The sequence below is a fragment of the Sminthopsis crassicaudata genome, chromosome 6, assembly GCF_048593235.1.
Source record: "Sminthopsis crassicaudata isolate SCR6 chromosome 6, ASM4859323v1, whole genome shotgun sequence".
Taxonomy (NCBI): Eukaryota; Metazoa; Chordata; class Mammalia; order Dasyuromorphia; family Dasyuridae; genus Sminthopsis; species Sminthopsis crassicaudata.
Window position 1 is genome coordinate 236,443,727 of NC_133622.1, and position 27,112 is coordinate 236,470,838.

At 39.8% G+C, this 27,112-nt stretch overlaps 1 protein-coding gene across 2 annotated transcripts; it reads right to left on the reverse strand.

Moving 5' to 3' along the window:
• Nucleotides 1-949: 949 nt before the first annotated feature.
• Nucleotides 950-27,072, reverse strand: FNBP4 (formin binding protein 4). Of its 2 annotated transcripts, none has more exons than XM_074274435.1 (17): nt 26,505-27,072; nt 24,746-24,841; nt 20,925-21,061; nt 20,137-20,323; nt 19,415-19,562; nt 19,178-19,298; nt 17,703-18,041; nt 16,052-16,262; nt 14,190-14,314; nt 12,552-12,656; nt 11,295-11,428; nt 10,115-10,302; nt 4,897-5,204; nt 4,622-4,766; nt 3,838-4,133; nt 2,714-2,871; nt 950-2,013 (listed from the first exon to the last, which is right to left on the reverse strand). In XM_074274435.1, the coding sequence occupies exons 1-17, from the start codon at nt 26,962-26,964 to the stop codon at nt 1,923-1,925; spliced, it is 3,249 nt and encodes a 1,082-aa protein (XP_074130536.1). In that variant the 5' UTR covers nt 26,965-27,072; the 3' UTR covers nt 950-1,922. The 2 variants fall into 2 exon arrangements, with proteins under 2 accessions (XP_074130536.1, XP_074130537.1); XM_074274436.1 differs by lacking the exon at nt 26,505-27,072 and adding an exon at nt 24,953-24,971.
• Nucleotides 27,073-27,112: the final 40 nt, after the last annotated feature.

The window sequence follows — 27,112 nt, forward strand, 5'->3', positions numbered from 1 at the left end:
GGGGAAACACCATTAATTCTTATTACTGGGTGCTAATAAAGTAAAAAAAAATAAAGGCAGGAGAAGTCATGTTAGTTTTCTTAATTACCAGGAAAACCTCCTAAGAGCCGTATGTCAAATTTTGTATTTTCTGGATACAGGTTTTTCGTCGGGGAGACTCAGTCCAGGGCCTGTTTTTATCCTTCGTGATAGGCATTCAGTGCCATTCTTACCACCGCGTCTAACAGAATTGTTGACACTAGCTAGAAGGGGCACTAGGAACTTTCCGAAAGTCTCCTCATTTTGCAGATGTGGAGACTGAGGCTCCAAGGCAGACTTGTCCGCCAAGGTGGGACCACAAAAGCACTCTATTGCTCACCTTAGAGCCTCACATCAACCTTTCAGAGGAAGGTTCCTCCGAGTATCTCCCTTTTACAAACATACAACGCAGAGGCTCACAATGGGGACACCCCCAAAGGCACCTGAACCTTCATTCTTCAAAGTTCCTCTTTCTCATGGCCCGGGTTATCGGGACCGAGAATTGTGTAGTGTTTGGAATATGGGCTTATTCCCTGCCCTCCCATCCCAGTTCCATCACCAGCTGCTGTGCGGTAGGAAGTCAGGAGAGCTCAAGGAGCCTCCTCTTCCACCTTTTGGGCACCCCAGGTTGGTTAAAACAGGAAAACATCCCCCAGAAACATTGTTCTTCATGGTGTTAGGATCCAACGTATCAACTTAGCAGAAGCACAGCCTCATGTGCGCCGTCCGTTTCCCAAGAGTCCTGCCACCATGACAACATTGTTTCTATAGAGAATTATGCTCCAAATGTAAACAAATGACTATGAATGGCTGCAAGATAAAGTGTACAAATTGGGAATCGTTTGTACTTACAAGTTGCTGCATGAGATGTATGAGAGAAGACTAATTACACACAGTAATAGAATTTAGAGAATCACAAGAATCAGCTGGATGAGAAGTATAAAAAGATTTTATTAGTGCATATATACAAATTTACAAAGTCAAAAACTGGAGAAATACAAACAGCTTTAAAACACAATTTGCTTTTCCTTCAGTTTAAAGAAAGTGACTTTTACCTGATTGTGATAAGATACAAAATACAGAAAGAACGGGGAACCGCTGTTTAAATACTGGAATCTTTACAGAGAGAAAGTACAATGCAGACAGAAGGAGGGCGCACTTGAACACAGGGTAAAATGGAGACAGATACATTAATCTGGACTCGGCTGCTCCCCATACTCATTCTGCTCAGAACAAGAGATTAAGAAATCTACTTTTCTTCATCCAAAATATTAAGTGGTAATTGCGGCTGCTTGGATGAAGTTCTGAGCCCCAACTCCACAAAAGTGAGTGAGATGGGTGCATTCAGCTCTAGAATCTCTGTGGACAGTAACATTAACTGCGCACATTCTTGAGAGACCACCTTGGTACCAGTGGGCAACCTGAGCAGGGGAGAAGCAAGTAACTTTTGGGGAAAAACTAAAGAGAGCTGCTGCCTTCTGCTTAATTGCACTTGCTGGGGACAGATGGTCAAGGGGTCCAAACTTTTAAGTCCAGATCCCTCAGCCTTCCCCCCCACCCCGTCTTCCCCGATTCCTGCACCCCCAGGCCTGGAAGCATCTTCACACATTAAGCTGTGACTGACATCCTGCTTCTCAGCCTCAGCCTCAAACTGATGAAGCTGTTGGCCTATGCAGGATGTGCCAGAAAAGTGGCAGAGGAAGTCCGGGGGCCCTGAGCCTTTAACATTGGCCATTATGATTCCAATCTTCAAAAGGGAGGGAAATCTTGGTTTTGCGTGTGTTCTTTCATCAATCCAGGAAATTCAATGTTCTCCCAAAACATTTACAGTTTATTTGACAACAGTAAAACTGGTAAGACTCTTAACTGTACATGAAAATAAAACACAAAATGCCCCAAATGAATTATGTGTTTGAAGCTGTTTTTCTTCGCTTTAGTCGAGCACGCCAATCCTCAGGAAGGGCCTCAAAGTTAGCATTTCTCTCCGCCATGCCACTGGGAAAACAAGAGACAAAGTACTTCAGAACAAACAGAAGCAGAAAGTTCATGTGTTCGTGGGCACTGGGAACTCCTCCTGGGCCCAGGTTTTTAGTCTTGAGTTTTTAGTTTGAGAAGACAGATGTTTTTACATTTTTATGGGAAGTCCTAAGAAGCTTCTGCACAGATCAAGATTCTAAGTGGATTTTTCTATTTATTCCCTCCCCCACTTCCAGCTTTCTGAGTCATTACTAGTGTGAAGTGCTGAGGACCTTAGAAAAACCCCCAACCGTCCTTGTGCTTGAGGAACCCAAGGGTTCACTCCTGAGAGTGGGGGTAGTGGGGAGCCCCGGGGGATGGGGACATGCAGCATCACTTATAATTCCTATTAAAGAGGTTTACTGCATGGTTTTACTGGGATTTCACCTGAAGAAGGTTCTTTGCATGTAACAGTCAAGATCACATTTCAAGATAATCTTCATCATTAAGTTTGTATTATTTCTTAATCTATCTTTGGAATGTAGGAGTTACTTCCCTTCACAATCAAGTACCTAACTTCTACAAAAGCCCTTAACAAAATGTCTGGATGAGGCTTTGAATCCCATGGAATTATTTTTATATACCTATCTACTTGTCAGGAATGGATAAAATTACAGGAAGGGCTACAGTGTGAAGAATAAAAATCCTCCTTTATAGCTTAAAAATAAATTTTCTTTACCTGACTAATTGTTGTTGTTTCCATTCTTCAATTCGTTTTTGTGACGTCAACTCGCGGTCTTCCTCACTGGAGCTAGAATTCTCCTCCTCATCCAGCTCCCGCTGGATACTCTGCCATTTCTTTACCAGAGATGGCATTTTTGTTTTACTCTTCTTCCCCTGAAAAAATTCAATGTAAAATTTGGGGAAAAAAAGTATTCATAAGAATGAAAGGAAAAAGGAAAAGCAATTAACTTGAAGAATGGGCTTTTCTCTCCTATTGACAAAGCCAGAAAAGTTAAAGAGAACAAGAGGAGGAATATCAGAAGATCTGTACGGTTACGATGATCAAAGAGTTACAGACCTATGTTAAGTTATTATATTATTCAATAAAAGATGGCCCCTGAGCTTTACAGAAGACCTATGTGGTTCCTTGAGTCTTGTACTTCTAAAACAATAAATGGTTGACTGGGGATGATATCACCCACATCTGATTGGGCTCAGGACAAATTTTACTGAGAAAGTAACATGTGAACTGAACTCTGCAGGATTTCTCTAGTTAACACTAGGGGTATGTTACAAGCAGATGTTCTGGGAACAGTAAAAAATGCAGTTTTTTATGGGCATAGGTGGGCACATGATCATGTACTGAAAAGAAATGCACAGCTTAGAAAATTAGTTTTGCCTGTGTTTTCTTTGCTCAGTAAAGGCCCCAGTGGTGCCTACAATTTCCCTTAAGCTCTACTTCAATCTTTGAAATAAACATGATGTTCATGGCAATAAAGTGATATCCATCCACAAACAGTGTACACACACCACATACTCACACACACCCAGTGTATGATTATTTGTATAATTCCCAGTAATTCTTTATCTTGGGGGGGAGGGAGAAGCTGCAATCCCAAAGAATGTCTGTCTTGTTCCATTTTCTTCTCTTTGGTGTTACTAATTATGTTGATTCTCTCTCTCAATATGCCCCTTCCCACTCTCATCCATTGCCTCCTAATTCTGCATTAAACCAGTCCTACACCTTTCTACCTATAAAGTCTCCACCTCCTGAATATCTCAGACACTTTAAATCTGAATTGTTTTGCATGGTTCTCCAAAGTAGCATTTATAAAACCAAGTAACGAACATATCCTGTACCTTATCCTTTTTCCCTTTTCTGTTCTTTTCAGGTGGTGGCATCTTGGGAGCAGGGGGAGGCGGAGGCTCTGTAATGCTAGTTGTGCTCAGCATGCTTCGAGATGGGACTGGCTGTAATGTGGGAACAGTCATTCGAACCGGTAAAGGACACTCAGCATAAGACATGACAGCAGGTGATGCTGTTAATCCCAAGTAACTTGATTGGAGACCTAGCCCTGTGGCTTGGTGACTGGTGCCTGTTGTTTGATGAGCGACATCTGAGGCTTGTTGGTGGCCAACATTTACAGTTTGGTGACCTAATGGAGAAACGCCATAAAAATCACATAAATGACAAGTAACCACACGAGGGGATTTAGCAAAAAGTCTGCCCTTAAGAGAGATTTCTGGAACAAAACTCTTCCTTGCTTGTACTTTCAACCTATCCCACAGGAAACTTAAGAATCAAGTGCAAAATGAAAAGAAAAAATCTTTCTTCATCTTAATCTTTCCACTGTCTAGTAAAATTTGGAACAGCTAATTGATCCCTCCACTTTAAACTGCAATTGACAAATCTAGTGAACCAGTTAACCAATAGCATCCAGTCTACCTACAGTGTGGAAGAAGTGGGACAGTGCCACAGCTGATTGGTGGCAAGGTCAGTCTTAGGTCTCGAGGTCTCCTGACCTCCGTATACTTTGCCAAAGCCACCCATAACGCAAGGCAGGAACTCAAGTAGATTTAAGTCTTTTTTGGATTTGCAACTTTTAAAGCAGCAGCTCTACCACGCCCTAAGGATGCTGCTCACCTGTAGTTAGGGCTGGTTGGCTGTAGAGAACTGGAGAACCACCAATGGTGGCTGATCTTTGGGCCACGCTGGGATTTGTTTCTGAGGCTTTCCTCTTTACTGCTTTAGTGGTAGTAGAATTGGAGGTGGTAGAATCAACTGAACTCTAAAATAGAAAAAAAGGTTGAGAAATTTTAGACAGAAGAAAAATGATTTCTTTTAAAAACAAACTCATATTTTTAAAAGCTGCATTTCACTGAACCAATCCTTTCCAAGATCCCCATGGTACCACTCACCTGGCTGCTGACAACTGGTGTGGACACAGCGGGCTTCAATGGGGCATCTTCTTCTGTTCCTGGGGCAGGAGGTTCTTCATTTTCCTCATCCTCCATCTCTACCTCCTGAATCTCACCATCTTCTCCAGGAGGGGGTGGGGGTGGGGGAGGGGGAGACTCTGGGGGAGGTGGAGGCGGGGGCGGCATTTCTAAGGGTAATGGAGGCTGAAGCACAGGAACATTGGATTGAAGGAGGGTCCAAAATGGAGTGAGTGGCACGAGTGATGCAGAAGAAACTTGACCAGAAAAGGGCTCTTTACAAAGAGAACCTAAGATAGAAGATACATGTTAGGAGAGGAAAAAATACAAATTAAAAAAGACCAATCTGGATAGACAACTGACTGCTAGCACCAAAAATGGAAAAGTAGAGTAGAAAGCCAACTTGGTCTGTGATCTTGACACACAGAGAAACACCGGACTTCTTGTCCTCTTTCCACTAAAGCCAATTCTAGCTATATATGCCATACACTTTTTACTTTGCATTGCCCAGTTCATTGCACTCAAAAAAACTGTTTAAAAAACAAAAAACAAAACAAAACAAAAAACACCATATTTCTTATCAACATAGTTAAATGATAGTCATGAAAAGGTAAGACTTAAAAGGCTTTTAGAGGTGCTCTGGCCAGTTCAACTTCTTACTAGGTCAGAGACCACAAAGGAACAGGACAAACTTGCAGAGATGGGAGCAGTCAAAAGGTATTGACAAACTCTGAGCTAAATTAAAATCTAGGGAAAATGGGAAGCATGGGAAAAAAGTAGCCAGCAAAGCTCCCAACCTTTCTTATCAGTTTCATTTAGTTTAATAAGTTGCTAACTCAGGGCCAATTGGACGGTACAATTCATCAAAGAATGCATGTTTTTGACTAGGTGGACAAATTTTTAGACTATGGGACATCCCCAAATCCTCAATGGTGCTTTCAGAAGTGATTCTGGAAAGCTAATGGGCCTTATGTCACCAAATCTTCAAGAGGAGGAAGCAGCTAATAACAGAGCTCAGAAAGGACAGCATGACAGCATAAAGACAACAAAGACCAAAACATTTCTACTTTGATGCCCTGGCAACCAAAGCATCATTGAAAACGTGCTGCCAATGCAAAGGAACTCAGATGTAGTAGTATGGGACTATCCAACTCTCTGTAGCTCAACAAGGTGAGCCTTTTCATTTATCATCATCTTCTTTTGGGAAATGGCATGTAGGAGGAGAAAAAGAGGTAAACATACATTCTCCACTTTTTTGTCAGTGTCCCTATTTCCTGAGAAATTTACAAAAGGGGAAAGGAGCTGCCATCAAGATATTCTCTCGAATTTATATAACGGTGATCCTGGAAGAAATCACTCAAATCATTTAAGTCCAACATTTGTTTGAGACATGAGGGAAATGAAACAAAGTGTAGGTCCAGTGTTTTACAATTCAATTCCCTAGTTACCAAGTGAATCAAGTCCCAGGAACCTAAAAAATCTCACCTCTCAGGGAGTGGGTCCAGATGCAGCCACCTGTTAACAGTTTCATGGTTAAAAGCAGTGTTTAACATGGACTTACAAGAAAATTTTAATGTTATTCAATGGAATATATAGGTTGCATAAGCCTATAAAAATAGGAATCCTGTATTTGTAGTTCCACATAACTCAAAGAAAACCATCAGCCAATAGTCACTTAGCTTCTAAAGTATTGCTATATGGAAGACAAAGATAAGCTATTAATGATACTACTTGAAAAGCTCCAAGTTCACAAGATTTGGATATCCCACCAATCCTAAAGCTGCTCTTAGAGCGTACAAAGAACGAACACCAATGTAGCTGACCGAACTTTTGATCTTTTTTTGATACTAAGAAATCTTGTGGGTTAGATAAAAGCATTTGCTGTATTCCAGATCAACAAACCCCATTACAGGGTTCTAGCCAATACATCATTATTCTGACTTAGTTTATACACTACAGACCTTACAGAGTGTGACCCATCCTGCAATGGACATCTGGATAGGATTTCCAGCCAGGCATGAAATCTAGAGTGATGCCTTTAGGCTTATCTTAAGTTACCAGAACAGTAGCATGCATTAATAAGCTTCTTAAAGAGTTAGTACCAATCCTATCTCTCCTACTAAAGCAATAACTAGTGAAATAGTTTGTGAAACACGTGGCTAAGATTGATGGCTCGATAACAGATGATGAATTCTGAGTAAATCAGATACTTAAATGGTAAGTTGGACCCGAGTTCATGTACTCAGGATATGAGTATAGATAGATAGATAGATAGATAGATAGATGAAGCTTTGGTAGCGCAATGTGACATGAAATCCAACTAGAACATGGAGCTGCTCTGTGTGTATTATCATGAAACAAAATAAATACCAAGTTACAGCAGAGACCAAGTACATAAAGATCATGATGCACTAATTTACATACAAGTAACTCAAAAGTCTAAGGTTTAATCCTTAATCTTTTTGGGCCTACGACCTTTAAGGAATATTATGATGTATTGGCTGGGTTTGTGTGTTAAAATTTTAATTCAGCACCCAGAGTTCTATGGCATAGATTTGTCTTTGCATTCGTCTCTCTGGGGAAAAAAAGAAAAAAAAAAAGTCCCTTTTAGCATTCAGGAAAGCCTCTGAGATGGAAGAAGTCCATGTTCAGCTGCCATAAAGAATGGCATCTCCATAGGTAATCTTACTTAACTGTAACATGGAAGATCATCTCAAAGTTGAGAACAAAGTAAATGGGGAGTTTTTAATCCTACATATTTTTCCTACACATGTTTACCTGTACATGTACTTTTATCCCTCCCACCATGTCCCAGCTGTATTCACAAGTATCAATTAATCCCCTGGTACCATGGCTAGAGACAAACGGTAGTAAGCAATAGTTAAGTTAGGAATTATAAATTTGGATCTGAGGGATTAAAAAAAAGGTAACTTCCTGATACTAATATTTGATAATAAGTGGCAAAACAAACAAAATCAAGAATTTCTGGGTATCCTGAAAAATTGTCCATCTTCAGGAATAAAGGAGTTCTAAACAAGAGAAATTCCCAGGATAATCAGAAATCAGAAGCAAGTTCCTTAAGTTGAAAGACCACCTTTTTTCCATTGTTATTAAAAGATACTACTTGAACAATTACATTGATTAAACTTTTCTTCAGCAAGTTTTTAAGTATTGTGTGCTGTTTTCCATAGCAGATATTTCAGCTGTGCCAAACCTGAGATCAGTTTGTTTTAGCTCCCATTGGTTCTAACGTCATCAGGTACCTGGCCTGAAGAGAGGCTTTATGCTCCCCAAAGCATGACTAACTTTATCTCTTGGGGAGAGGTTAAGGGAGCTACTTTAAAAACAGTTCCAGTGGAAAGAATGAATGCCTTGGATTTTTTTCCTAGCAGAATCAAAATGGGGATTAGAAAAAGGCAAGGAATAAGTGGATGTGGATGGAGATCACTTTTAATATTCATGGTGCCATTACTAATAAGGTTAGTGATTCTAGAATTTCTGTAAGTAAAGATTATGAGTGTAGAAAAAAGTGACAATAACTCATGACCTCATAGTTAATCAAGGCTGAGATATAAAGGACATTTGATATGATATGCCTGCTGAGAATTTCATCAAGCTTCTTCAATTCATTCAGTATGTGCTAAAAATCACTATAATTAATTTGACATTTACATTTTACATATTTGACATTACATTACATATCTATGAACGTATAGTGAGGGGACCAAAATTATTTTTCTTCAAGAACAGTCAGGTGTGGTGCTGCTTCAGTTCTACAACTCTAGATCAGTAGATGATTCTAGATTCATGTGGATAGTTTAAGATGAAGAGATTTGATTTGGGACAGAAGTGATGTTAGTTTTCATACAAAGTTGCCTTGGATGTCAAAAGTGTTCACAGCTCTCAGATAGTCCCAAGAGTCAGTTGGCTCACATTAGAGGGAGGAGAGAGTTCTGTCCCATTTAAGAAGCTGCTGGTGGTATCTATCTCCATTTTAGGTTTTCCTCCTCTGATCTGTGACTGATACAGATCAAACTAATCTTCTTGATTAGCAAGAAGAAATTCTGCACTTCACGTGAAGATATGGGACTAATAAGAGTTTCAAATAATTACTCTTCTTGCAGGAACATATAGTCAAAAAAAATTTGTCTAGAGAATTCATTTAGAGTAAAATCTCTAGCATTTTACTAAGTGCTAGAGATTTAAGAAGACAGAGTTACTGCTCTCTCAAAGAAGTTAAGTCTCCAAGTTACTTGGTATTTGGGAAAAAAGCTTCCTTGGGACTGAACTGGTGTTTTCAAACGTAACAACTGCTGTCACTCAAAGTTAGCAGAGCATAGCTAGCAAGTGCCATAATCTTATCAGATCACATTAAGACTCCATTTTTTCTTCCATTATTTAAAAAACAGTAGCAGTTACAGAGTGGGAGGGATCTTCCATATACGTATCAACTACTGCATTTAGGAGATAAACAATTCAGTTACTTTTGGTGAGACTTCCCAACCGATCTCTGGCACTACTATTTATTTATCCCTGAAAGTGAAATGCCATTTTCTCATATGCAGAGAAAACCTGGAGCCTCCAGAAGGCACCACGTCCACACTTCAAGAATTATACGAGAAGAAAGTAACTGGGCAATGCGAGTACCACAGACCATTTTCAGTCATGACTTGCTATGTCTGTGCCCCTAAACCACTGACTGTTGTAAGGCAATGTTTCTGTTTATATGGTTCACAATTTATCTGATTTCAACTCCGAAGAGTGCTAGGCTTGTTATACTCAGTGTTTGTCACCTTTTCATCTGACAGAGCTGGGCATGAAAAAGCAGATTAAGACTGATTCCTAACATCTTAATTCAGTGCTCCCTTTATGTTGTAATAGGTCACACAGCCCTATGGCTCATGGAGATTCACAACTTGGTCTGCTTGATTTGAGGTAATTTTCAAAAAACAGTTTTTAAAGCAGTTGATACTCTGCCAGCACAATCTAAACATGCAGGCACAGGACGAATTGATTTTCAGGAGTTGGCAACTGTTCCCCCTCCCCCCAATGTTTTTTCTCTTGGGTTGAATCACTATTTTTTAGTTAATAGCTAAACCTCTATTGTCTTTCCTTTCACAACCAGTCCTTGTGTCTTTGTGAATCACCGAGACCCTCCTATTCCTGTCTAATGACAAGATTACAAACTGCCTTTTTTTACCTGTGGAATTTTCAGTGGATTCCCCAGAGTTTGCATCAGTGCCAGTTTTCTCTTTCAAGATTTGTTTAGGAAGAGTCTCTGTTCTATTTTCCTGGGCTTGCCCTTCTTCTTCTTCTTCTTCACCATCTGGGAACTCCCACTGAGACTCGCCCGAGTGTTCGTTTACATAGAAATAACGTCTATGATCCCTAAATCACAAGAAAGAAAACACACGTTTTAAGACCTAATCTCCTGTAGTGACACTTCCACTTGGTCCTGTCCCAGGACAGCAGTCTGCTCTCACAGGGAAGAACCTCTTCTTAATGAACTGCTATTCACAAAGGCAACAAACAGCTTTGAGAATTGAGGAAGGAGAGCCAAGGATGATTCAAAGCTATTTGCACTGCCAGCAGCTCTGTGAATACAGCCCTGAGCCCTCCAACTCCAACAGATGACGGGCTTGCAAAACATCTCATTTTTTGCCAATGCTTAACAGGGTTTCAAGTTTCATTAATGAAGGGACTCAATCGCCTAGAACCCTAATTTCCCTTCCAAAGAAGAGAACAGCGGAGTTTGTGAAAGATGGCTCTTCCCCTCTTGGACCGTGGAATTTCATACTCTTGATATCAAACACAGTGAAAGCTAAAGAGAGGGAGAGGATCTGGGAGCTGAAAAATAAAAGAGCAAAGATTTCAAATAACGAAAAAAAAAAAAAAAACCAAAAAAAAAAACCAAGAAAAGCCAAATATAAAAAGAAATATTTTCGTCTGACCTGCTGGCAGAAGATAGTAATCTTGCTCTTCATTCACATCTTCCGCCACGAAGCTTTCCTTAACTTCACCGAGGTTAATCAGGAGTAGTTGCTTCCAGAGGTCCTGTAAAGCGCACAGAGCTCTCGCATGCGCTTAACCCCCAAGCCCGCCCTACTCCGTGAAATTACACTCTGGAGAGTAAAAACCAGCTTTGTCCAATCTTGGGAAAAAATCCGTTACATGGAACACTTTAAACATTTGCTTTTTGTTTCTCCAATTTGTGGCTGGCCCAGACTCTGTAAGTGCCGGTGGTGCTCTGCCTGCCCAGCACCGCTAAGCGCAGCTGCTCGCAGTCTCCAGGCAGGACGTCACGTTGTCAGGTGGTGATGATCACAAATCATGTCTGAGATGTCAAAGGTGAAAGGTGAAAAGGGGAGAAGAGTGCGTACCTGTCCCAGTGGCAGGACCAGCCTTTAGGAGTGGCGTTTATTTCATACTGTTTTAGTTGCTCTGCTGCGTCCTGTAGCTTTCGTTTGAGGTAGCTGCCGTTGAGAGCTCCTTCTCGCCAGTCTGCAATCCGCGTCTAGCAACAAACATATTCAAGTCACTGTTCTAAGGAGCAACTTGGCTGTCTCTACAAACATACATTCTGAAAGGCAATGGCCCCTGAAGGCCCTGGGGGTAACAGCCCAAAGCTGGAACGCTCAAGCAGGGGATGGCAATAAGAATACATACTGACTGGCACCTGACAAGTTATGAGTGAGGTCTTGTGCTTCATTGTTGGAAAGCTGTTACTGGGAATTTGTCAGGATGGAGATGTCCTCCACTGATGAACATCACCAAGTCACCTTTCACTTACATTAAAAGGGGATTGTTGGGATACTGAAAGGTTGTTTAAGTGACCTCTTGGCAGCCTTGGGCAAGGCAAGGCTGACCACCCTCTTTCCTCTGATACCTTTTTTCTTGCTATTTGTCCTACTAGTCAATTGTGGCTCTTTTCTTGCTTATCTGGTGTCTCTTTCTCAGTCTCTGCTGTTGGATCTCCATCCAGATTACCCTTTCAAGGCTAAGTCTGGCTAAGTCTGCTACAGTACGGCCAGGATCACAGGTTTCAATTCCTAGTGCAGCATTGGTTTCTTCAGTTGTATGGACAAGTGAAATGTTTCTGTCCCAAAGGAGGTACAAGTGGGTGTGGATTACCACTTGTCTGTCCCCATTACTGGGAACAACTCCACAAGAACTCCTGTGCAGTCCACCAATCAGTTACAAAACAATATTGTGGATTGAGAAAGTGTTTGATTACATATGGCAACAACAGCTAACATTAAGGTCTGGAAGACATGATTCTGACATTTCATTTTGTTCTCACAATAACTTTTTTTTAAAAACAGATGAGGAAATTAAAGTAGAAAGAGGTAAAGTAACTTGCCCAGGATCAGGAAGTTACATAGTACTTGAGACAGATTTGAACAAGTCTTCCTAAGTTCAGTACTCTAATCACTATACCACCTAACTACCAGCATAATGATAGTTTTGCTTTGGGTAATATTACTTGTATTTCCTGAACTGGGAGTTCAGAAATATATTGCGGAAAAAAAAAACAAAAAAACAAAAAAACAACACTCTTGAATTAAAAATTTAAGACAATCAACCAACAGATAGTCACATAGGGAATTGATGGAATACATAAAACTGCTTAAACCTACCTCAGTCTGTAAGAGTAACACGTGAAAATTGGAGATGGATTGTCTGCTAATTCCTAGGAATTCCAGTTTACTGGTCAGGGTATTTGCCAGTTCTCCAATCTGAAACTATTCCCCAAAGGAGGAAAAAAAAGGAAAAAGAAATGCAAAGAGTCAACACAGCAGTTCCTATGAAATCTCTCCATTTACATATGCATCTGGAAGATTTTCTTCCTTAGGCAATCTGTTTGCCTCAGTTATAAATGCAGAGCTAGGTTTGGAGCGGACACTATTAAAAAAATGTCCTTGAGAATAAAGATTATCAATATTTTTCATCTGCAGGGAAACGTCTCCACATGAACAATGAAATAACCATGTAAACATCACAAGTGTCTGTCAAAACTTATAATACCAAATATATCATCAGAACCGATTTCAAAATAACTTAAATAATAACTTATTTGACCTAAAGACATAGAACTACTATTCATTTTAGGTATTTGTGCCCCAACCTCGTTTCTAAGTGGCTATAAATGTGGAAGTCTAAAACACGAGCAAGATTCTCTTGCTGTCCAGGCTCTATATTTGTTCCAGTTAACTGTAACACTGCTCTAATTCTTTCAGGTAAAAATGAAACAAGCTCTTGACCAAGATGCTGTTCTATTGAGAGGGCATCCCACTGGACCAATGAATGATGGTTGTTAGAATGAGGTATGTTGCCAACTACAGCTACACAATCAAATTTTTTTCCCTAGTCCAAAAGGAGGATGGCATTGTGACTGCTCTTAGAATAATGTTCTAACTAAATTACTTATTATTTAGCCCTTAGCTCTAATGGCGTGAGATTCATGCAGTTTCTTTCATTTATAAGAGATTATCAGTCAAAGAGGTCTTCAACAACTTCATTTTATATATGAACAAAGTGAAACTCAGGGAAGTATAAAGTTACTTGCCCATAGTCACTTGGCAGGGCCAACGTAACTCAAGCGCTCTCTCTCTGTGTGTCTCTCTCTCTATTTAAAAACAGTTTTTACATAAGTGAAATTTGGGGAAAACTTTTTTAAATGAGAAGAGTCAAATATGTAGCCTAGCCAGATTAAATGTAATTCAACAAAATAAGTAAAAATATTATAGAGATAATGTTCATCTGTGGTTTTCTAAGTCAATATGTAGCTGAGCGGGGATGTTTGATACCACTGACAAACTAAATGACTGTCCTGGTTCTAACCAAACTACTCAACACAATGGATGAATAACTTATTCCTTTCACCAAGGCAAATTCTATTTCAGTCCCAAACAAGATTTTTGGCAATTAAATTGTAATAGGAAAGTACATTAATAGTATTGACTAGAAAACATGGCACTGGTCACTATTGCTTACAATTAATAAACTTGTTTGCTTAAATCTACTGGAAAAATAACTTGCATACATGTAATATACCTAGCAATTTCTTAACCCTAACCCTCACTTGTGAACATAATCTGCTAACTCAAATTCTGTGTGAACAACACGTTATACTTTGCAGAGTAAAAATTGTTCATTTTGCTAAATTGTTGTTTTCCTAGTGGCAAAAGGCTGGCTTAAAAAAAAAAAAAATACCAGAAAACAAAACAAAAACTGTTAATCAAAAATCTAATTAATGCATTAATAAATATACATACTTTCAAGTCCTGTTCTTCATCTAGCTTTGGCACTGTTTGTGACTTTAGTTTTTCTGGAGATTCTTCTGCTTCTAGCTCTTTGTCTGAATTCTCATCAATTTTCTCTGAAATCTCAGTGCCCATCACTGGAAAAAAGAAACACAAAATGAACCTTGCTGATCAAAATCCTAGTTCTATGTGGCTCTTTCCTCACTTTTGATGTCCTCTTATGGACAGGAAAAGACTGGGGAACTGCAACTTCCCAATATGTCTTTATTCCTGAATAATTTTAAACTTGCAATAAAAGTGAAGGATGATTTTTTTGTTCCTTATTGCACTTGCACGCACACACACACACGCACACACACACACACACACACACACACACACACACACTACAAACTAAGAAAAGTTTCTTTTTAATTGATGTCAATCACAATTTGTTATTGTGGGTCTTTATTTACTATGCTGTACTTTCAGCCAGTAGCACTAGCTTGGTTGCATGCACTGGTGTGGAACCACCAAGGAAAAAGTATATTTGTTAACCCATCTGCCTAAATTTTTAAGAGCACAGTAGGTTTATATTTCCAAATCTTTTTTTCTGAAAGTATACTTTTTAAGAGTATTAGGAAATGTTACTCAAGAGACATGAGCTTTAAAAAGCATTAAATAACATGAAGAAGGCCAATAAACCAGAAACCTCAGAAAGAATATCTTCTGATAAGAAAAAGGATTTTTCTTTGTTGCAAAGGGTATTGTTATGGCCAGCCCTCAAAAGTTTTAGATAAAGATAGCATGGATGAATAAATGCAATTCACAGATGGTTTGTTTCCAAATTGCATTTTAGTCATTTCTCTCAATGAACATGTTTTTCCTTAGCTGCTAATAATCAGGAAAGTAAACTCACCTAAATTTAATTCCTTTGCCTTTCTACCACTCACACCAATCCTGCTGGCATCTGAATGATCTTAAGATGCCTGGTAGAATGGCTAAAAATTTGTTTTTCTATTTTAAAGATAAAACTTCTCAAAAAGAACAACTCCATCCCCTTGCTGTTTTCACATACCCTGTTCCTAGCGGTTCTTTGTAAGTTTTCAAGACCACCTTGATTTTTGCCGTTAAGACTTCAATGGTTGATCCATCAGGAATTCTTTCCCAAAAATGTCCTTTGTGAATGCCTTTCAAATTGTTGTTGATTCTATCAAACTCAGATGCCAACACCTGAAGCATGGCACAGGCAAGAAGAGTGTGCCCAAGAGATGTGCTCTGGGCATTTCTGGTGAATTCACATTTAGTGAAAGCTCATCTCTTATTCTATAAACTCCCCCATGTCTCTGATGTCAGTGTCCATTAGCAGTGGAATTCTCTGATGGGGAATGGAAAGTGGTGCCTATTGAATCCAGGTCCATGTCACTTTTGACATCTTGGTGACAAGCTTCTCTTACTTCCATCTATTAACTTCCACTCTATTATTATAGCTTTTAAAGTTGACAATACTCAGATATCCTTAAGAACCAATGAAATCCTCCCAGAGGACTTTCATACTTATTTTAAACAAAATACCACCACAAGGATCTGGAAATTTTACTAACTGCTTTACTGTAGATCCAAGTAATGACAGTTTTCTTTCAATGTATCTCTACTTCTGCTTTCAAGTATCTTATTACCATGAGCATGATATTTACTACTAGATCCACTCTGCTTTTATGTATTCCTCATAAAAGTGATGGATCTTAAATCAAAATATCCCATTAAGTTAATAATTCATGAAGCTATGAATAATAAGGATGAGGTAAACAAAAAACTACACTTTATACTATTGCTAGAGGAAAGTAATAACTTATAAAGTTCCTTCCAAAATGCTATGAAAATCCCTGAATTACCAATTTCTCCATTTTCTGGGGTTTCACGGCCAGTTTTGCTAGAACTCCGGCTGGTAGATTCTGGACTGGTAGCTCGAATAAACATCTTCCATTTTCCTCTCTTAGACATAAGTCTACGCATTCCATCTTGAGAGGCTGATTGACTGATATCAGAACGTGGACTAGACCCTGACACACTACCATCTCCTTCCTCCAATGCCCGTAGTTCAGCCTAGAAAAAACCCAACAGATTGTTCATTTTAAGAGTTAGAATAATTGCCTACAATATACTATGTGCTCTTTAAGTTCAGAAGAATGTGTTCTAGCTCTTAGTAGCTCCACACCCTATTATTAATGTCCATATACAATAGATAATCAAAATACTTGATATGATTTTGCAGTTAGTGTTTGGAAATATATAGATCATTCTCCCAATATTCAAGAATAGTAGTATCTAAAGATCTCTGAATAGAAAAGCCCTTTAGAATGTGTTCCTCAGATAAAATGGTTTTATGCAGCTGCATTTCTTTCTAAAACTTTAGAAGAAATTCTCAATGTGTCTCCTGATATTTGTTTCACTCCCTTTCAATAAGATGGATCTGTCCCACACACCAGTGACCTCTGCTAGCATTAGGGAGCTGAAAATTTAAATTAAAAACCTAAATCCCAATAGAACATGTAATAAATCTTTACTCTGGCCTTTTTGGGGGATGGAGATGGGGGCTGATAGCTTAGGGAGGAAGGAAACTTTTTATAATATGCAGAGATTTAAAGGAAATCAAGAGGTTAGAAATAAGGAAGGAGAGCATTTCCAGGCATACAGGACAACTAGTCAGAGAAAATGCTTAGAGTCGAAAGACACGTTTGTTTGTTTGAAAGATGAATCAAATAGGCCAGTATCATCAGATGTAGGGAGTGGTGAATGGGAAGAGAAACTGTTGACTATAAGATAAATGGAAAGGTAAGGAAGTTATGCAGGGTTCTGAACATCAAATAGAATTATATAGTTGATCCTAGAGATGAGGTGATGGAAGTCCCTGGAGTTGGATGGAGGTATGTGAGGATGAAGGGAAGAGGCAGACAGACACTGAATGATGTGGGTCTAACATGTGCTTTAAGATCATTGATTTGACTGCCAAGTGGAAGATGGACTTTGGTGGGGAAACCCACCAACAGGCTACTGGAATAGCCCAGTCATGAGTAGAAATGGACCTGCACCAGACTGGTAGCATTAGAAAGGGGGCTTATATGAGGGATGTTGTGCAGATAAAACCAATAGGCCTTGGCTACAGACTGGTTATGGAAAATGAGAGAAAGGCATATGAAAATTTGATTACGCTTAGAGGCCTGGGAGGATGGTGTTGCCTGCTATAGTAGTTTGAAAGGTTGGAAAGGGGAAAGGGTTTGGGTGGAAGAGATGAATTCCATTTGGGAGATATTGAGTTTTTAAGCCTCACTCCACCAAGAAACAATCCTGAAGAAAGTGACAACTTTAATTGTGGTATCAAAATTAAACAAATTCTCCAACAGTTACTGTTGTTAGAAACTAAGAGGAGCCTTCTAGGTCCAATCGCTGCTGAGATATGAGCAGTAGCATGCTAACACACAAGCCTCATGAACTGGCTGGTGCCATTCATTTTGGGGCAGAAAGAATCATCCTTCCCATACTTACTTTTTTTCTCTCCAAGACGAGCTCTAGCTCAAGGGTGTCTTGTTCTTCTTCCTCCTCACTTTCTCCTGATTGCACAACACTACAAAGATCCTCCTGGGAATTGTCTTCTGGGATTTCTCCTAGGGGTTCTTGTGTTTTCCTTGGCCCTGACAAGTCTTCTGTTGTCACCATCTCCTTTACCTCTGCTAGTGGATCAACTTCTTGACAAATGACTTTTCTCCTCCATCTTTCTTCTTCTTCTTTTACACCCTCAGGCAATAAAGGGGCCAGCAGAGCTGCTGCTACTCCCTTCTTTTCTTCTTCACTATTTGAAAGAGCTTGGATACCTTCGTTCACCTCCTGTATTGACATGGGAAATATTCTCAGTGACCCATTTTTTCCCTTAAATACACTTTTGCTTTTGTAACCAAGAAGCCCTCAAAATGTCAGGGTAAATGGTGTCAATCCTCTTTCAGCACCTTTGTGGTCAGGGTACCATCCAATGAGGACCATGATACATCCTTTGTTCAGCCCAAGCACCACTACTGGTAAAGTATTTATTTCAATGTTTTGGTTGTTAGAAAGCCAAGAAAACTATGACTTGTATATCTTTCTCAAAACTATCTTCTCATTATAACAACAACTACTACTACAAAAACTAGTAGAAAATATTAGTAGTCTGAAAAAAAGATCAGAGCATCTTCAATGTTCTATTAATTCAGTGAGTAATCACACAAGCCCTAAGTCCAAATCATTTCTGTAAAATGAGCACCTCCCAAAGATGCTGTAAAGGTAATTTAAAGTGAAGATTAACTGTCTAAATTGTACTATAGAGCTGTTCTGAGGCCCAAATACAGTTGCTTTGAAATACACTACATGCATCACATTGGTCTATTTTCTAACAAAGCATCATTCTTAAAAGTGGGACCTCATTTCAATTCCATGAGTGTATAGGTGTCCCGATATCCCTCAAAGGTGAAACTAAATCAAGTACAAATCTGAATGGGCAAATTCCATCAGCAGATGGTGTCTGCTAGTTAAAACCACTTTTACTAGATTCAAACTTGTCCACAAAAAGGATGGCTAGAACTCAGGAACAAAGAGGACTTGAAAAGTGCATTTGTTGAAGGTATATAATAAGACAATGGGTGTTTCAAAAATTAAACCAATTCACAATATGTCTCCATATTAATGGTAGTAATATAAGAATTCAAGTTCTATTACGTGGCAAGACACTATAAACCTAATTCCTTAAAACTAACTGAACACTAAAAAAATCTGAATAGAAAACACATGAGTTTTAGCTTTTAGTGTCTAGAGTAAGACAAAAATGTTTTTAAGGATTTCAAGAGAAACACGGGAGAAGAAATTGATCACAGAGGAACAAAAGATTTAGAAACAATGTCATATTAAACATCCGGCTCTCCCCCCAAAAAATTCACATTTCAACTTGGAAGGTTAATATAAATAAATTACCTAAATTGCTGGGCACTAACCTTTTTGACTTCTCGTTTAACCAAGAGTGGCCCACTCTTACTACTGGTAACAGATATTGTCTTTTCTTTGGGATACATTTCTGCTGGCACCAGGAAACTCGTCTCAGTACCTGTTACAGAACTAAAAAGGCATATTTTTAGCAGGAAGCTGAGAGAAGAAGCCATCCAGGGGCAGTGTCTTATGACTTTATAATGAATTTCCAATTTGGGGGAAAATGTTGCAAAGCTCATTCTCACCTTTGCTGGTAATGCTGCATTCCCTGTACTTGGGTAGCCAGGTACTGCGGAAGCTCCCAAGTCACTTCATTTGTCTGTGTGTTCCAATAGTAATAGCATCCTGTGTTTTCATCCCAAACTTCCTGCCAGTCTCCCATCTCAATTCCCACTAAAGGAAAACAAGCAGATTTTAGTAAAAAGGAAATGCTTTTCACAACTTTGTTATTAACATGATAGTTCCCAGACCAGACTTCAAACAATTAACTGCCCTCCTCGTTAAGTTTTTCCTGAAGAACCAGCCCTACAACTGCAAGTATGGTTTAAATAAAAGAAAAAAAAAAACTCCACTAATTCAACCATGTATATATTTGACCTCCAAAATAGAGTTAAAAGTAATGCCTTATTACTCACCTAGCAGAGATATTTACTGGTCCTAATGAGACGGCACAAAGGCATCTATTAGGGTAGATCTCAATGGTAAATAGCCATCTTTACAAAACAGACACCCCAAGCACCTACCTTCCAAAAATACTTCAAAGCCCACAATCTTAAGGGTTGATAGCAAAAAACAAAAATAAAATAAATCACATCTTTTATCTCTGATACTACCAACTAGCCGAATTTAAATTCATTAATTAATATGATAATGAAAACAATGAATAGTCTACTATATTTTTGCTTTTTTCTATACTTCCTTTGTAGGATACAGGATGGCTTTAAAGATATTATAGAACCCAACTCACCTCCTGCCAAGGAACACTGAGTATCATACTGCCATCCAGATGGATGGATTGAGTCTGCTCCATTTGTAGTTGTTGAAGAAAGGGAGGTCGTTCCAGACTCCTTGGGCTCTGGTCGTGGTGGAGTTGGAGGTGGGGCAGAAGTACTAGCAGCTGATGCAGGCTGGGGGGCTGTTATGGCATCAATTTCCTTTGAAAGCAAGTAATGACAAATATATTACATTTAAAAATCAAATCTGGTTTAAATGTCATAACTACTTTTTAAAAACAGAACAGTATTCAATCAGCTCCCTAACCATTTTCCCAAGAAATTCAACTATCAAATCTTAAAATTCTTTTTTTTTTTTTTTAAGGTAGAATTTTATTTGGGATTTTTTTTTTAATAATTTAATTTTTATTTTATTTTATAATTATAACTTTTTTTTTTTTGACAGTACATATGCATGGGTAATTTTTTACAACATTATCCCTTGCACTTACTTCTATTCAGATTTTTTTCCTTCCTCTCCCAACCCCCTCCCCCAGATGGCAGGCAGTCTTATATATGTTAAATATATTACAGTATATTCTAGATACAATATATGTGTGTAGAACCGAATTTTTTGTTGCACAGGAAGAATTGGATTCAGAAAGTAAAAATAACAGTTTACACTCATTTCCCAGTGCAAATCTTAAAATTCTTAGGAAAATCTTCGACAGATTAAGGTGCTTAATCATAAAGATATAGTAAGTGTTTGATTTTTTTTTTTTTAATTTGAGAATACTGCCACTAATACTGAATAATTACTAACCGCTAAGAAGTTTGCCAATGTGCTGTCAATGTCAGTGGATTGGTTTCCATTTGCCTCCTTAGGCAAGGCTGGTTTCTCAGGCACATCACCCTCATCATCATCACTATCTTCATAAGCACCAAGCAAGCACAAGCCTCCTAGCAACCAAACAAGAAGAAATCAAATTGGCAAGAAGAAATGAGAATGTTTTAGGACTGATGTTTCACACAAGATTATTTGATAATTGTCATGCTCTATTTTGTAAATGTTTAGTTTTTCAAAAGCTGAACTTCACTTTACGCTTTAGCAAATGACAAATGACTAGCCTTTTCTTGAAAACAAATTTTCTCTAGTTATAGAATCAAAGCAACAAAGTTATATAAACATTCTCTTGAAAAATACAAATACAAAAAAACAAACAAACATCCTAAAAGTATTCTTCTGTGCTACAGTTTCTGTAGTTTGGGACTGTCAGGAACATGTTGATGTTGCTAAAAGTAACAGATTATAAGTGATCACTAGTTACAATGTGCCAACCAGGAAAACAAAACTTTTATGCTAGACTTTCAAGCACAATAAATATAAAAGCAAACAAGATTTTTTCAGGGTTACACTTTCCCAATAATTACTACAATTTGTAATAAGACCTGGATTTGGCTACTGGTGATAATCATTAATGTTCCCTCAATTCCAGTTAATTAAGTTCTGCTGTGCCACTTATGTTGGTCACAATTAAAATACTGAAAAAGCATTTTTTATCTGTCAAGAAGTCAGTTCGAATTTTCTGACATGTCTGAATAGCAAATCTGAAGCCATCTTGTTCTTGGATCCCCATCTTCACATCATTCAGATTCAAGGTTACAAATGCTTTTGCCAACAGTTTGAGACACCGTTGGAAATGTAATCCTCCTTAATTTTCACATGAATTCTTCCAAAGGGCTGTATTATTCTGTTTTGAGCTTGTGTCACACATACTGGAAATGCAGTTGTCCATCACAGCCCACCTCCCCCAGTGACAGGCACAGAGCTTCCTCTGTTCCATTTCTGACACGGGTTAGGTCATCTTGCTCTGGCAGCCTGGGGGGGAGGGGAGTGTTCCCCCAGATTGGTGCTAGACTCAAGTCATTTACCAGAGGCATAATTTTCCAAAAAAACAAAACAAAACAAACAAAAAAAAACCCAACAACTTACTTTTTTCTTAGATTGCTTTGTACAGTTTTAAATTAGCATTCATTTTAATAACAAGAACAATTTATATCTCCAAATTTGTTTTAAAGTTTATGAAGTTTCCCTCCTCAGAAAAGCCCTGCAAAGCTGAGATTTTAAATGGATGATTGCAATTTCTGTTGGTTTGCATTTCTTATTCACTAATGTTTTTTCACTGCTGCTTGCTATTTCTAAGAATTTTGGTAAACTGTAATTTTAAAATCTTACTCATTTTGAATTATCTGGATCTCAAAAGATAAAATTCGCCTATATAACCAAAGCTAAAAAAATCAAACAAACAAACAAACCCAAACTACTTCACTAAGGATACTGGTTTAGGAAATGTCCTTAGCACAGAATTCCACCAATACTAAAAAGCCCCCCCCCCCCCAAATGGAAACAATTGTACATGTGTAATGTTCAAGCTATTTAATATTATTTTTTTAATGGAAAATACTTATGTCTTTTTATTCCTGAATTTCACAAAAACATTAAATGGATATAATTTAAAGCATTAATGACTAAGAATAGAAATCACATTAAAAATTCTATACTAGAAAATGAGAATGGACCTAGATTCTAAATAGCCTTATGTGCTTTAATTCTTAGACAAAGAGAGGAAGGAGAAAGGATAGCTAGAAAGTAATTGGATAGCTTAATCTAAGTCATTAAATAGACATGGAGTTAATGTTAAAAAAAAATTTTCTTTCTTTTTTTTTTTCTGAGGCTGGGGTTAAGTGACATGCCCAGGGTCATACAGCTAGGAAGTGTTAAGTGTCTGAGACCAGATTTGAACTCAGGTCCTCCTGAATTCAGGGCTGGTGCTCTATCTACTTTGCCACCTAGCTGCCCCCAGGGAAAAAACATTTTCAAGAGAATGGCAGGATCACCTAAAAAAAGATGAGTAAGCATCTTTCCTTATTGAAATCACTTTTTAAAATGTTTCATTTCTGTGCACTTCAAAATTAAGTGTTAATGCTTTTCTTTGGGAGGTCCAGACCTAAGTTCATTAGTGTAAGAACCTGCTCTCTCTCTCTCTCTCTCTCTCTCTCCTAGTGCAATATGAAAGTTGCTGGTACCAAGTGGGAAACTGCTGAGTCCACTGTCTCACAGCTAGTAAGAGGTAAAGGTCTAACGGAAAACTTGCCTTCCATGATCCCCAACTGCCTCATCATTGCTAAATTGTTCAGGAGCCAGGAAATTATTTCAAGTGCCAAAATTATGGCCTTGGCCTGTGCACACCACCTTTCCCTCACAAATCTGCACTAGTCTACCATTCCATGTCAAACTGTCCTAATCAAACATCAATTGTCCACTATGCAATCTTTAAAGGTATATATAAAAAGGTGGGACAGAACAAACGGATGAGCTCATTCAGTACAAAGCAAATATGGAAAAGTCATGATTTGAACAGCAGTCTCAAACTTGGTTATGACAAAAATATGACAAACTTGGTTAAGTTATTCAAGGATAGGACTTGTGATTGAAAGGGTAAGTTACAGTCTAAAGAACCTAAATTCTAGCCTAAGGAATGGGGATTTTGTTTTAGACACCTGGGAACATCTGCAAATAAAAATTCAGTTGTGGTATAGCCAATGGAATGGAATGGGGAGAGGCTGGAGGGAATGAGATTACTTAAGAGACAACTGCTATAGTTGAGGTAAGACATGGCAAAGAACTGCAGCTACAGTCCAGTCTGGTCACTGCACTAAGCTAGAATAAATTAGGGGCATATAATCCTAAGAGCTCTGGGAACAAAATCTACTTGATATTTAGAAGTCCCTTAACTTTATGACCCTCAGTTTTTAAAAAATCCTATCCATATCTATACTATGTCCTCAAGTAGGTCATGAGGATTAAATGAATATATGTAAAGTCACTTATGAATGTGAGCAATTATGAGGGTAGGAACAATATTCCTTTTCAGGAATAGGTTAGGCCATTTTCTGTAGAAAACCTGAACCACCAATTCTTATTTTTTAATTTCAGTTTAATGACCAATACTATTTAAACCTATCTGGCAAATAACTTGCCTCACACAGCTAATTACCTTTTAATGCACATTATCAATCTTTTCAAGAAAGAGCTCAGATCAATCACCTAATGGATTTCCTTCCACAGCATTAAACATGTGCTCAGAGTGCCTGCTGAACAAACTGATCTTCACCATATAGGATACTGCTATGAACTTAGTACGATCATTCTATTGAGTTTTCCTGACTGATGGTTTAGTCATGAAAATATTATTTTGAGAGTTCATTTTCTTCTAGTTAGCTTTAAAAAAATATAGCCCCTCTATAAGTATTTTTTAAAAGCACTAGATAATATTTAGTAAATGAGCATAATTTCCCAAGGTACATTTGGATAATATTACCATGTTTTCTGGCAGCTGATTTAGTTTTCTAATTATTTGAATTTTAAATAAGTATCAAACGGAAAAAAATATATTCAATTATTTGGGGAATTCTCTCAACATTAACTTGTTGGGCTGCACAAGCCAGTGATAAATCAGAAAGAAAAGATTTCTGAATTTTTATTTTAAAATAGTATTAAATCAATGAGACGACTACAACCAATCAAAACGCACTAATAGTTAACAAAAACAAAACCAAAAACCAAGTAAACCAAATCTGTACCTGTTGCTTTGACAGTGGTAGGTCTGGTTGGCATGACTGGTTTGGGGGGATTCTGAACAATAACTTTCGGAACCTCTGGAACAACTTCCTGTTCATCTGAAAGGAACAGTAAAGAAAATTCAGACTCCAAGTGATAGCATCTAAAAATTTTGTCCCAAAGAAACCACTCAAATAACATGACTTAGGGCATAAAAATTATTTCCTTACTTTTAAAAACTGTTTTAAATTTTGATCGTTATTGTTTTGACATCACCTTCATTTCTGAAGGTATCCCTCTTCTCTCTCCTACCCAGCAAGCCATCCCTTGCTAAAACTAAAAGAGGAAAATAAAGGAGTTATCAACAAAGTCTGACAGTATATGGCATGTTCCACACCCACAGTCCCAGCACAGCTTCCAGGAAAGAATGGACTTCCTTATACTCATATAACTTAGGAATTTCCAAAGAAAAATAAAAAACATTATTGCAAACTTTTTATCCAAACCTGTTCAATCTCATCATTTTCTGGAAGCCCTAGAATGCACAACTCTTCCCCAGATGCAGAGCTCAGGTTGGCTGTAATTTATGCTTTTAGAGAGCTGCTTGGAGCAGTAACAGATTAAGGGATCATCTGTAGTCACACAGCTAGCATATATCAAAAGGCAAGAATTTTCTGACCCTTTTCTGGGCTCCTTCTTTCCCCCACAGGCCAAGCTACTTTCCGTCTAAAAAGCACTATGCTTAAAAAGCTAAAAATGTAATTAATTCTTTAAAAACCATCCTCAATCACAAGGGCTATGAAACGACGTGAAATGAAAATGAAAACTGAGGGGGTAATTTTAGTTTCCTCATGTATAACAAGTGGGTGAGCCTAAGGAACTCCCGAAGCCTCTTCCAGCCTGAAATCTACATTTTTTTTTCAATGTTTACTAAGTAGCATGGGAGTATTTCCCAGTAACAAAGTTCATGAGTCATCTAATAATTCTGAAGAGGATGGGCTACTGATACTGATGAACACCATGTCTGGAAATGAATTCCACTTTTCTAGCAACATTTATTTACACGTTATCTATATATAAATTATACATAATATCACTAAGAGTTTACTTTTTTCCCAAATTGCATTTCCCCCCCCCAGATTCTGAGTTTCAATTTTTCTTCCCCCTCCCATCCAGAGAGCAAGCCACACGCGGGCTTATCCGAGCACAACCGTGTTAAACGGTTTGGAAATGTTCTCTTTCGGACCCTGTCCGGGCGGCCTCGGCTGGCTTCGCTTCAGCAAGCATTTATTAAGGCTTCTCCGAGGCCAAACAAAGCCTCGCAGGCCACGCCGCGCTCTCCGTCCTCGACCGCCATACATCGGGCACACGCCCCGGCCTGGAGCCCCGCGGGGTGACCTTGGCCCAGTCACTTCCTCCGGTTACACGCGGCTCGGCCCAGCTCCGAGCAGGGGCCGCCGGCTGTTGGTGCGGTCCTCGCGCCCCCCGCGGGGTTCCGGGCCGTGATGGCGTCCCTGGAGCTCGGCATCATCTGGCGAGTCCTTCGGGAGAGGTTCCTTCCTGGCCCGAGGCCTGCTGCGGCGGCTTCTGCTGCCCACCAGGGGCCCGGACGCTTTTCTCTCCCTCCTCTCACCCTCCACCCTTCCAGATCCAGCTCTGGAGCTCCGGGCCGGACTAGGCCCCAAGCCCCGGACTCGAGTTTGAGATGTCCCCGATGGCGGCGCGCTCAAAGCGGGCCGTGACTCCTACTCGGGGCCGAGGCTCCGCGCGGCCTTTCCTTACCTTCCGAGGGCAATTCCTCCAGGGAGGTCGCCACGGTGGCCGCCGTCGCCGCCACCGCCGGGGCAGGGGTCGGGGCCGAAGCAGTCGCCGGGGCCGGGGCCGGGGCCGGAACCGAAGCCGAAGCCGGGGCCGGGGTCGGGGTCGGGGTCGGGGTCGGGGTGGGGATCGGAACCGGAGCCGGAGCAGGGGCCGGGGCCGGGGCCGGAGCCGGAGCCGGAGCCGGGGCCGGGGCCGGGGCCGGGACCGGAGCCGGAACGGGGGCCAGGGCCGGAGCCGGAACCGGAGCCGGAGCCGGAGTCGGGGTCGGGGTCGGGGTCAGAGTCGGGGCGGAAACCGCCGCGTCAGCCTCCACTTCGGCTTCGGGTTCTGCGTCGCGCCCACAGGCGCCGCTCCGAGGTCCCGGCGGGGAGAGCTGCAGGATGGGCCTCCGGCCGGGGACCGCCCGTGACTTCTTCCCCATCGCGAGCCTCAGCGCGAGCCGCCACTCGCGTCAAAGCAGCCAGCAGGGGGAGGGCAGGCGGCGTTGGCACGTCCGCACGCGATCAATATTCATGACCCTCTCCCCGCCCCCGAGGCCCACCGCGCCTAACCGGCGCATCAGTGCGCAC